The sequence below is a fragment of the Periplaneta americana genome, chromosome 11, assembly GCF_040183065.1.
Source record: "Periplaneta americana isolate PAMFEO1 chromosome 11, P.americana_PAMFEO1_priV1, whole genome shotgun sequence".
Lineage (NCBI taxonomy): Eukaryota > Metazoa > Arthropoda > Insecta > Blattodea > Blattidae > Periplaneta > Periplaneta americana.
The window spans coordinates 10,691,743-10,704,210 of NC_091127.1; the positions used below are offsets into that span (position 1 = coordinate 10,691,743).

The 12,468-nt window shown below is 36.3% G+C and overlaps 1 protein-coding gene across 3 annotated transcripts; it reads left to right on the forward strand.

The window, feature by feature from the left end:
* The first annotated feature begins 523 nt into the window (after nucleotides 1-523).
* LOC138708789 (c-Myc-binding protein) lies at nucleotides 524-11,837 on the forward strand. Of its 3 annotated transcripts, none has more exons than XM_069838972.1 (4): nucleotides 524-716; nucleotides 845-966; nucleotides 4,413-4,684; nucleotides 11,490-11,837. In XM_069838972.1, exons 1-3 carry the CDS (start codon nucleotides 702-704, stop codon nucleotides 4,672-4,674), a joined length of 399 nt encoding a protein of 132 aa, XP_069695073.1. In that variant the 5' UTR covers nucleotides 524-701; the 3' UTR covers nucleotides 4,675-4,684; nucleotides 11,490-11,837. The 3 variants fall into 3 exon arrangements, 2 of the variants coding, with proteins under 2 accessions (XP_069695073.1, XP_069695072.1); XR_011334770.1 differs by having other exon boundaries at nucleotides 527-716; nucleotides 4,413-4,792; XM_069838971.1 differs by lacking the exon at nucleotides 11,490-11,837 and having other exon boundaries at nucleotides 526-716; nucleotides 4,413-5,843.
* Nucleotides 11,838-12,468: the final 631 nt, after the last annotated feature.

The window sequence follows — 12,468 nt, forward strand, 5'->3', positions numbered from 1 at the left end:
TTTTTCTGTTAGGCCTATTGTTTGTAATGCTTACACCTGGTTTTTCAGACTCACATAACATTCACTTATCTATAGTAGGTTTCATGCACTTCAGATTCGAAAATATTACGCTAGATTTACAATCCGTCCATTGTGCAATGGGTCCGTCTATTATACAGACGGCTCAAATGCGAAGGAAATATAGCTCTAATAAATAGATTTAATTGCAGTATGTCCTACTTATTGAAATAAACACAAATATTAAAAGCTTGCTTTTGCACATATTTTAATTTTTAAACGCTATAATTATAAAAAGTTACGAGTAACAACAATATTTCAATAAATGTGAAATTTTACTAACGGTTCAAACCAAGCGCCTTGTTGGGGCAATAATCGCTGCTCACTTCCATCCATTGTGATCAAGGTTTCCATTCAAATGGATGACTCTGAATATCCTCAATAGATGTCTCTACGAGCACAGAGTTTACGTACACAATTCTAGAGCTTTTGATGACGTCAGAAGTTCAAAAGAGTTTTTAAAACGAAAGAAGTTCTGTGGTAATAAATGAAAACACTCCACAGAATATTTCTTCACAGAGGGCACCAAAATTTAATTGTACGTTTCGATAACAAAATTAGTGAAGTATACGTTGCTGAGTGTAATTGTTCTATAAATATTTTGAGAGCAACATCACTGCATTCCGGAGAAACCGTAGGAAAGTATGTCGAATTACCGGGTAAGTTTTAGCATTGATTGGCTTAGTGATTGATACTTTAATATGTATAATTAATGAGAAGTTAACTATGCGTGTGAAAGCATGTGTTTATCTTTTGTTGTATTAATATATTACTTTAAAAATTTCAGCCAATTGATTCCAAAAGAGAAGAGTTCCGGAAATATTTGGAACGAGCTGGCGTTATGGATGCATTAACCAAAGTACTCGTTAGTTTATACGAAGAACCCGAAAAACCAGATGATGCTTTAGAGTATCCTTTAATTTAATTAAGCTTATACACACCATAAAGTATGTCAAAAATTTAACATAATATGTATTGTATTAAGGTTATGACCACAGTTGCTTAACCGGTGTTCTGCACAACGTTACAGTATTACTGAAATATAACAACAAAATTGGGTACCGGTATTGCATTTAATTTTATGTTCATAAAATTGATAATTGGTGTAAGTTAATTGTAACATTGCATTAATATTAAGAGATTTTCTGTAAGCATGAAATGTCGGAAGTTCCCCAAAGCACAATCTGATTTGTCAAGATTTTTAAGGTCTCGTTACAGCTATAGGGGATACAAAATCTTATCTGGACGAACTTTGTGGAGTGACATATGGGATCAAAATAAATAGGTCTACGTGATATATTTTGTTGAGTAATCATGAGTCAGAATTGTTTCCTTGCCAAGTTTCACGATATTGAATAGGATCTGAGGTCAGTGGATATTGCTTAAGTTGGGCTACATTGCAGAAGTAGCAACAGTCATGAAGCATTTTCGAAAGCACGAGACAATCCTTTCTTCTTCATTTACAGCTTTTCATCGAAGTCTGCAGCCTTGGTTTTGGGAATCTCATCTAGTATAAAACATTAAAATTAATAAATGATTAATACTGTTTTAGTGGTTATGGCTTTTCAGTGTTTTATCACGAACTAAATTCTAACGTATAAACTATTAAATACTCTATAATAGGCCTATATTAAAAAAGCACAATAAACACTTCTATACGTAATTCATGGTAATTAAACACAATAGGCATTTGCCTCATTTGGTTCTAGGCTTGCCTATCTTTCCAAAAAATTCGTTAAAGCAAATTTTCTACACTATAACATTTCTTCAATTAAAAGATTTATCCAGGTAACATACTTTACCGTTAGAATGTAAAGATGATGACAATATGTTAATCGTAAGAAAACTTTGAAAATGTAACTAAAATACATGTAGATCTTATATATGTTTTGTTACTTATTTGCCCATGACCTCTATTGCGGGATGATGGCCTGGCCGATACTAATTACATACTGGTAATTGCATTTTTTTTAAATTCATTGTTAACTCAATCACTCTCTTCAGTGATTGTTTTGAGCTCTCGCTCACACCTGCTCCATGAAGTACACATCAGATGATACGGTCATGGGATGATAACACTTCACCGTAATTCGATGAAGTGGTCATGGTACCATATGTTTTTATTTATTCACGAGTTGTTAGAATTTTTCTAGGCATTTTGTAGGCTACTTGAAATTTCGAGGATCATAGTGTCCTAAATTTGAGCGTCTGTTAGTGATTTCTGGTTATGCTTTTTTTTTAGTAGGTTATTTTACGACGCTTTACCAACATCTTTGGTTATTTAGCGTCTGAATGAGATGAAGGTGATAATGCCGGTGAAATGAATCCAGGATCCAGCACTGATAGTTACCCAGCATTTGCTCATATTGGGTTGAGGAAAAACTCCGGAAAAAACCTCAAGCAGGTAACTTGCCCCAACCGGGAATCGAACTCGGGCCACCTGGTTTCGCGGCCAGACGCGCTAACCATTACTCCACAGGTGTGGACCTGGTTATGCTAATTGATGGCATTACATGTCAGCAATGTGACGTTGAAACTTGTGTTCGGGTTTCTGCCCAGCAACAGTCGTGGTATATTTCAGTATACATTTTGAAGATTAGTTAATAAATTAATAACCTGACACACTCACGATCACACATTCATACAAATTTCCAGATTCTAGACACCCAAGAAGTTTTCTTCAAGGAAAGTTTCCCAAGAGCGAAACCCGGGACATCCAGGTATGGAGGTAGTCAAATTTGTGGCAGGTCATTGGTGTAGATACTGAAAAGTGCACCTTGTGGTAATCCTCAGTGAATCTATCTATATATTTGAAGATACTTCAATCATATCTTATTGCAATAAAATGTTAAGTTAGGAAATGGGAAATCCAGGAAAACATATTATAACCTCATATATATCTTAAAAACTTCGAAAGAAATTTCCTCCCTCATTTAGATCAATTCTACATAATTTTTATGATCCACTTAACCACGAAGAATCTTAGAGTAGGATACAATCAGAGAGTTGTTACACACTTGCAATGCTGAACATCGGTTTCACTTGTACAAACTAAGAATTTGCAGTTGTAAGACACTCATCAGAATTCATCAGTGTGTGCGCGTTTACAGCAAAACTAATTATTTGCATGTAAATCTGTAACTGTTGTATATGACTGCGAAAATGCTCGTAATCTGCAAAAAGAAAAATAATTTTGATGTTTAACTGATAATTTTATGAAAATTTAAGCTTCAAAATAGCTGAATTGTCTAAATATTACCTATTTACAATGTTCAGTGTAATCTTACATAACTTGCATATACCAATTTATTACTTACTTATTGGCTTTTAAGGAACCTGAAGATTCATTGCCGCCCTCACATAAGCCCGCCGTAGGTCCCTATCCTGAGCAAGATTAATCCAGTCTCTGTCATATCCCACCTCCCTCAAATCCATTTTAATATTATCTTCCCATCTACGTCTCGGCCTCCCCAAAGGTCTTTTTCCCTCCGATCTCCCAACTAACACTCTATATGCATTTATGGATTTGCCCATACGTGCTACATGCCCTGCCCATCTCAAACGTCTGAATTTAATGTTCCTAATTATGTCGGGTGAAGAATACAACGCGTGCATTTCTGCGTTGTGTAACTTTCTCCATTCTCTTGTAACTTCATCCCTTTTAGCCCCAAATATTTTCATAAGCACCTTATTCTCAAACACCCTTAACCTATGTTCCTCTCTCAAAGTGAGAGTCCAAGTTTCACAACCATACAGAACAACCGGTAATATAACTGTTTTATAAATTCTAACTTCAGATTTTTTGACAGCAGACTGGATGATAAAAGCTTCTCAACCGAATAATAATAGGCATTTCCCATATTTATTCTGTGTTTAATTTCCTCCCGAGTATCATTTGTATTTGTTACTGTTGCTCCCAGGTATTTGAATTTTTCCACCTCTTCAAAGGATAAATTTCCAATTTTTATATTTCCATTTCGTACAATATTCTGGTCACGAGACATAATCATATACTTTGTCTTTTCGGGATTTACTTCCAAACCTATCTCTTTACTTGCTTCAAGTATAATTCCCGTGTTTTCCCTAATCGTTTGTGGATTTTCTCCTAACATATTCACGTCATCCGCATAGACAAGCAGCTGATGTAACTTTCAATTCCAAACCCTCTCTGTTATGCTGGACTTTCCTAATGGCATATTCTAGAGCAAAGTTAAAAAGTAAAGGTGATAGTGCATCTCCTTGCTTTAGCCCGCAGTGAATTGGAAACGCATCTGACAGAAACTGACCTTGGTATTTATTACAGAACTCCATAATTATGTGATTTTTTTAAATTTAATTCCTTAACAATATGAAAGTTACGTCCGCAAACACTTGGCTGAAGGCAGTCCTGACACAGAAGATGTAGAAACATTGAAAAATGATTTAGAGGCCTCCAAGGCTAGAGTAGAAATTTTAGAACAAGAAAATGCTAGTCTTAAAGAAAAGTTATCAACGTACGAGCCAGCGAGTACACCCGAGGCGCCGCCAGCAGCTGAGGATGCTTCGCAACCAGAGGATCATGCAGAGGCAACACCTGAGGCAGAAACAGCGGCGGCACCGGAAGGAGGGGCAGAATGAGAAAGCAACGGTACTAGTCCTATCACACAATCCTTATGACATACCTTTCAGTAGAGTTTTAAGAAATTTGGGAGCAGTAAGAAACTGTTTGGTACTTAACACTTCGCGACTTAGTGAGGTGAGTATTAAATTTGTTATGATTCAGAGCGTGTAAGTCTCTTATGTTTCGAATACTGAGTGTTTTGAAGTAAGTTCTGCCCATTGTTTGAATTGGTACTCAACAGTTTATTTCACAAGAACTAAATAAGGTGTATTTTTCGTGAATGTTTTGATACACCAATGTGAATTTTTGACTGAAAATTTAATAACAAAAAAAGATCATTTTTTTAATACTTGCAAGTCGTTTGGATATGGTATGTGTGGCCTAATGATGTTAGGCAAGGTTTAGTGTTGTAAATGAATAATAGTTCAGTTCAGAAGAATCATGAGGTGAATATTAGAATTATTGCTAGGAGCAAAGAATGAAATGAAAATGTAATATTTGGTGTAGGTCTACATTATAAAACAAATCTAGTTTATTCGTCTCATGTGATGCCTTTGTTTGAATTTAATCATAGGACGTGGTATTGTTTCTTTTTTTTCACATTGCATAATTGGAAGTGGTGTATATGAAGTGTGAATGTTTGTACAAATATTGTGTGATGAATTATGTTCACTAGCAGGATCAGAAATTCTAGCTATTCAATTCTGTTATGATGTTTTAAACATGACTTTAAAACATCTAAAATGCAGGGTAAAGGCAGCACTATATTTTCATAGTGTTCGTAAATCTTTGTAAATATGTACAAATATCTTACAGATAGAATAGTGTTAATGAATTATTTTGTTTACATGGGTATGTGAAATCTGTCCTAACCACAGTAACCGTAAGTTTAATAAATTTCGAACTTGTGGTTAGTGGTTACTTACATTCTGTAATATGTAGAAGACTGATTGTCCGATGAGTGTGAAACTTGTTTTAGTTGTTCATTATGTTTGTTTTTTTTAGTTTTTAGAATTAAAATTTTGTCTTTCATGCAAGGTCGTGGAATCAGATCAGATTCATTTCAAATTTGTTATAACACTGCAGTTGAAATACCAAATTGTGAAAACGTTTTTTTTTCTTTACATAGAAGAAACTATATTGTATTTCTGCAAGTTAAAATAAATCATGGTAACTATTTTCTGAAGTTACTGTAGCACAATTATTTTGTATGAATATAAATTTATGCACCCAACATGAATCATCAATTTTTTGCTCATGCATTTTGTAAAGACACTCACGATGTGCAGTACGGGAACAACATTTCTGTAGAGGGGGTAGGAATAGAAGGGAAGGTCGTGCATGTGTCTACCGAGTTCAATTTTCTGAAGTTACTGTAGCATGATTATTTTGTATGAATATAAATTTATGCACCCAACATGAATCATCAATTTTTTACTCATGCATTTTGTAAAGACACTCGTGATGTGCAGTACGGGAACAACATTTCTGTGGAGGGGTAGGAATAGAAGGGAAAGTCGTGCGTGTATCTACTGAGTTCAATTTTCTGAAGTTACTGTAGCACGATTATTTTATATGAATATAAATTTATGCACCCAACATGAATCATCAGTTTTTTATTCGTGCATTTTGTAAAGACACTCGTGATGTGCAGTACGGGAACAACATTTCTGTGGAGGGGGTAGGAATAGAAGGGAAGGTCGTGCGTGTGTCTACTGAGTTCAAGGCAAAGACAAACCCATTCCCCTATAATTCGTAAGTAAACTCATCTGATCTCGTGCGCAGCTCTGTAGGAAGAGTGGGGGAGTGTCTGGACATAATGCATGCACTGCAATGCAACTTTTATCGCTTGTGCATAGTACATGTAGACTAACATTAACTATATATATATATATATATATATATATATACATACACACACACAATCTGCGCATAATGGAAGTTAAGGCAAAATCGGGGTATGGCCAGACTTCGGTAGCCTACTTGTGGCTAATATGGACGAGCCTGAGTGTGGCTGTAGTTTGCTCTTGAAGGGTTAGCTTCTATCCAGTGACCTGGAGTGGGTTTGAAACCTCCTATTGATCGGTAAGCATGACTAGCTGCACCTGGAGCGAAGTACGGTCGAGATGGGACCGGTACCTTGAAACGGCGAAGGCTGTGGATTAGGACAGGGTTCGTCTGTATAGCCACAGGGAACATTTTGCAGTTTCTTTTTTCTCTATTACAATATGTAAAAGTCACGTGACGTAGTCAAAAGTGTTCTTAAAGAAAAATGAAACCATATTATGAAACTTACTTACTTACTTACTTACTGGCTTTTAAGGAACCCGGAGGTTCATTGCCATCCTCACATAAGCCCGCCATCGGTCCCTATCCTGAGCAAGATTAATCCAGTCTCTATCATCATACCCCACCTCCCTCAAATCCATTTTAATATTATCTTCCCACCTATGCCTCGGCCTCCCTAAAGGTCTTTTTCCCTCCGGCCTCTCAACTAACACTCTATATGCATTTCTGGATTTGCCCATATGTGCTACATGTCCTGCCCATCTCAAACGTCCATGTATTGTGAGTCCCTATCACCACGGCATGGCGCGTCCTCAGGTTGCGGATAGAGGAGACGGCCTCCAGATATGGAGGGTAGCTGCGAATATATTGAATAAGCAGTTGTGGAGAGCCGATAAGGGGTGGTCCTCCAGCTTGGGGGTTGGGCAAAGGGCTAACAACCCATCACTGTAAAAAAACAGCTTGTTACGAAACCTAACAGTAAGCCTCGGAATGGGACTGATTCTGCGGCACGACCACAGCAAAGAAAAAAGTTATAAGATTTGGTACATGGAATGTAACTAGTCTTTATAGAACAGGTGGGGTAACATTAGTACCAAAAGAACTAGCTAGATATAGAATAGACTTCATGGGAGTACAAGAGGTTAGGTTAGATGGGAATGGCATATCACAAATAGGCGATTACTTACTGTATTATGGGGAAGGAAACTATAATCACCAATTAGGAACAGGATTCCTTGTACATAAAAGAATAAAATCAGCAGTAAAAAAGGTCGAATTTATCAGTGACAGGTTATCGTATTTAGTACTTAAGGGTAGATGGTGCGATATTATAGTTATAAATGCTCACGCCCCTACAGAAGAGAAAGACGACCATATAAGGGATAGCTTCTATGAGGAATTGGAACACACTTTTGATCAGTTACCTAGATATCACATGAAAGTTTTATTGGGGGATTTCAATGCTAAAGTAGGACGGGAGGATATTTTTAAACCAACAATTGGAAAAGAGAGCCTACACATAAGTAGTAATGACAATGGAGTTAGGTTAGTCAGCTTTGCCACATCAAAAAATTTAATTGTCAAGAGTACAACATTCCCCCATAAGGATATTATGAAACTATAAAGTTTAAATGTTGTTGTTTTCTAATGCCAGGCGTTTGACAATAAAGTCATTAAATTCCATTGTAAGATGTTTAGTTGATTCTGTACCATTAAAGTAGTCCCCACCCAGATATCCGATTGGGGGGACTATTTTACCTCCGGATAATTTTACCTTAATGGTACTCATTTCATATTGGAGTGAAAATGGCAAGTTGTAGCTGATTTAAGTGAACACCATATTTTAACGTTTTGGTGGCTACTTCATTCACACACAACCCCCAGAATGTCTGGAGGACCACACCTGCTGTTGGTCGACGGGTCCATTGGACCTAGCTGGAAGATCTTGTTGATCACCAGCGTTCCCTCCTTAAGCCACTGGAGGACGATTTTAGTGCCATAGCAGGTCAGCACTAGGAACAGAAAAGTAGAAAGAGGAGGAAGGAAAGGGAAATGAACCCCTAGGCCTCGAATGTTCTAATGCCATCGGGGTCAAAGAAAGCAAGAGTTCAGTCAGAGGACTGGATAGGGAAGGGTAAAGAGGGAATTAGATATTGAATAGAGGAAAATTATATCAAATTCAATCATTAACTCATCAAGCTGACCAGTGCTAATTGATGAGTAGCCCCTCCCTTTAGTTCAGCTTGTAAAATTATGCTTACTAACAGCTGCACCACGGGAAGGTAGGGATGGGGCATTGGGTATTTGTCCAGGTTGGTTCCTTAAAACCTCAATGGGAAGGATTAATGGCTCTCCCCCCTGTATCTGACAGATACTCTTTTGCAGCCAGTTTAAATACAAACAAAAAAACGTACATTTCTTAATTTTTCGCCATTATTTCACTGATACATTGCCCTAAGGTCTACTTGATTCTCAAAATTGTGATTAAACACTCCACAGGCACTTCTGCTTGCAATGATCTTCAGTAAAGCTTATCATACTTGCCGCCATTTTCAGCTTAAAAGGTCCATATCACCAAACAAAACAATTTTCAGTTTACGCACGGCCTCCTAGAACAATCATCTGCACACTACTTGCTAATGTTGAACGAAATAACGTACAAGATATACACTGGCAGTGGGTAGCTTTCATTTGCTGCATGTGCTATCATTTTTAGTGGAAAGGCATGCACAATTGAATGTGTTTTGTGCACTATTACATGCATTGATTATATGCGTAATACTAAAAGAAAAGTTAAACCGTATAGTTGCACATTTAGAGTAGTTTTGTTTATATTATCAGTTGGAAGAAAGAGAAAAGCCGATAAAACAATTCCATATGAAATGCAAATTTCTTAGGAAGGGATTTGGGTTCAATCCCCAGCAGAGGCTGTAATATTTGTGCTGGCTAAAACAACTATGGGGCATTGTCCTATCCATTTAGTTACTTTGTTGTCACAAAGTTTCTCTGCATTTAAAGTGAATCGTTGAATCATTTATTACTATTACTATTATTTTTATAAAGTCTTACAGACTATGAAAGCTTTTGGCTGCTTAAGTTTACAATACATTACCATTACACTCTGTCTTGACAAACAGTTTTCCAATTATCGTAAATTTCTAAAATTTGTACGTCCTCTTTCAGGTTTTCCAAATATCTAAGCCTAAAGGCTGGTTCACAATAAACCGGGAACGAGAACCAGAATGAAAACGAGAAGCAGAGGACGTGAATATGAAAATTTTTGATTCACAATAAATTGAGAATGTAGACGACTATGCATGTCAATAACGATATGTAAAGTCAATATTACGCATTCTGATGTTATCTGTGTATAATTGACCAATGGCGTTCTCTCATGAGTACAAGGCAGCCAACATAAGCACAGGTTAACCAACTTCGAAATTTCAACTGAAACATTTCATTAGGTACGGTACTATAAATATGCCCATGCATCTTTATTACCACAACCTATTTTAAGTCTACCATAACGTAAAATAATTAGAGAAGAAGCATTTGTAATAGAACAAAAATGAAGACTACAGTTATTGAATTGAAGCATGAATATGTAGTGTGTAATACAACCAATACAGTAATAAAACATGATTCACTTACGATCGGTGTTCAAAGACGCAGCTATTGAAAGCCACGTATTCCCCTTCATTTTCTCATCTTTATACGAGGCGCGCCGCTTATCGTAAACGTGAGGATTTTCCTCAACACTCAATATTAGAATCTCATCAAATAAAACTTGCTCCATGATGCACAGCACAGAACAAAATAATGCATAGGTTATGTCACGGTCTTCTTGCTACAAAATAGCTTTTAGATAGCAATAGAATGAATCTAGTGGGCTGTGATCGGAAACGTGAACGCCAAAGTTGAAACTTGGCCAACTCTCCGTTCCCGAGCCCGGGCTCCGGCAAGCTTTTCGTTAATTGTGAATGCTCACATTTAAATGTACACATTTTAACAATTTTACCATTTTCGTTTTCATTCTCGTTCTGATTCTCGTTTCCGGTTTATTGTGAACCAGCCTTTAGCCTTTCCAATGATCTTTTCCCTATAGGAGTTTCTGTGAACATCCTTTTTACTCTTATTTCTTCTGGAGCTCTCAGCAAATGTCCAATCCATTGCCGTCTTCTAGCTTTAATTCTGGCCATAATATCAGGTGCATTATAAAAATGTCTTCATTGTGTAGCTTCTTTCATTCCAAAGTATAGATGAGGCAAGACCTGGCATGTGAGCTGTTTGAGAGGGGAAAGAATGAGCCATCATTAAGAGAATTTGTTTCATGAAGGTTAACCCTCAACTGGTATGGTTTTTTAAATGTACGTTAACAGTATCTATCCATATGGGTCTATATTGACCCGTAGATACCAGTTGAGGGTTAATAATGTACGAATCTACCAACACAAAAGTTCATCTCAGACTAAAACAGCTTCTCTCTTTATACTCATTGGTGATATAGCCACAGCATATAAGGACCCAGGACAGGTCTTGCCTCCTCTACTGTATCTGTATTTCGAACTGCTCCTAATATTTTTCTTAAGATTTTTTGCTCAAAAGTTTTCACTTGATTCTTATCTGATTTTGTGAGTGTCCATGTCTTACAAGCATAGACTAGAACAGGCATAATTGAAGTCTTGTAGGCGTATATATATATTTTATTTTGCCTTTCTTTTGTGATTTACTTAATTTACTCTTTAATATAGCCCCTAAACCATATTTTATTCACTTTCTGTAGACTGCCATTAATTTAATTTCTTGTGTTACATTGTTATACGTAATTAATGTTCCCAAATAGTTGAACTTGTTTACTTTTTCAGATCATTTACTTATCGAAAAATAAGACATATACTATTGATTTTGAGTTACTTGTGATAGTTTGTGAATACTTTTAACAACGGATCTTTAAATATATTTGAAAAATTTCATAAATGTGATGCATGTTAGTCTATATTAGTATTGGTATGTCACAGGTAATTCCCTTTTATTCCTATTTTAGAACGTGAAAACACGCACATGGACACATTCAATCGACATTCAAATCAGAGCTCATCATCTTGCAGTCAAGATAAATCAGTGCATAAAATACGGGTACAAAGTGACGCCATTTCAAGTTAGTGAAATAAATCCTAGTTTCAATACAGTGATAAAATGTTCAAATTTGTGTGAACTTGAAGATAAATAGTGGAATAGTGTTAAGATGTGTGTACTTAAGTGACTATCTCATTTTCAATTGTTCCTTCGAGAAAAGGAAAAAAAAAAATCTGTCCAGTTTAAATTGATGTAAAATTAATATTTTTGTCATAACATGTTAAGAGTGTTCATAAAGTGGCAATACATTTAAAAAGTGTTTAATTTTAGTAGATTTTTCTACATCGAAAGCATGTGTCTTGTGTCTTAACTCTAAATTACAGTAGAACATCGATCATCCGCAACCCTATTAACTGATTGGCGGATTAGCCAACTGTCTTTCTCTTGCTCTTTCTTTGCTGTGGAAAAAATTGTAGCACTATATCTTATATTATCACTTATTTTTTCTAGAGTCTATTATAATAAGTAAGGGGGTGGATGTTGATGACCTAAAAATCTACTTAAAATGATCATTAAAATGCCCTTAAACTAATGGAAAAATGGCAGGAAATTAAAAGAAAATGACATTTCAATATTATTCACCGTACTCGCACCACAACTTCTTAAAAATTAGTCACCTTGTTTCAATGACTGCCCTGCAAATCTCTGAGAGAGGAGGCAACTTCCTGGAATTTGGCTAAGATAAAGGAAAAGAACATGCAACAAAATGAAGGTTTTAAGGAAAAACTATAGATTTTAATTAAGGTTTACAATGTGTTTCAATCAGGGGTGGTCCATATCAGTGCCTTCATTCTCTGTCTCCTTCCGCACTTCACTTTTATTACCAGATCTTCCAGATGAGGGAGTGTGAATGACAAAACAAATTGTGGGCGCAGCGTGCATTCTTG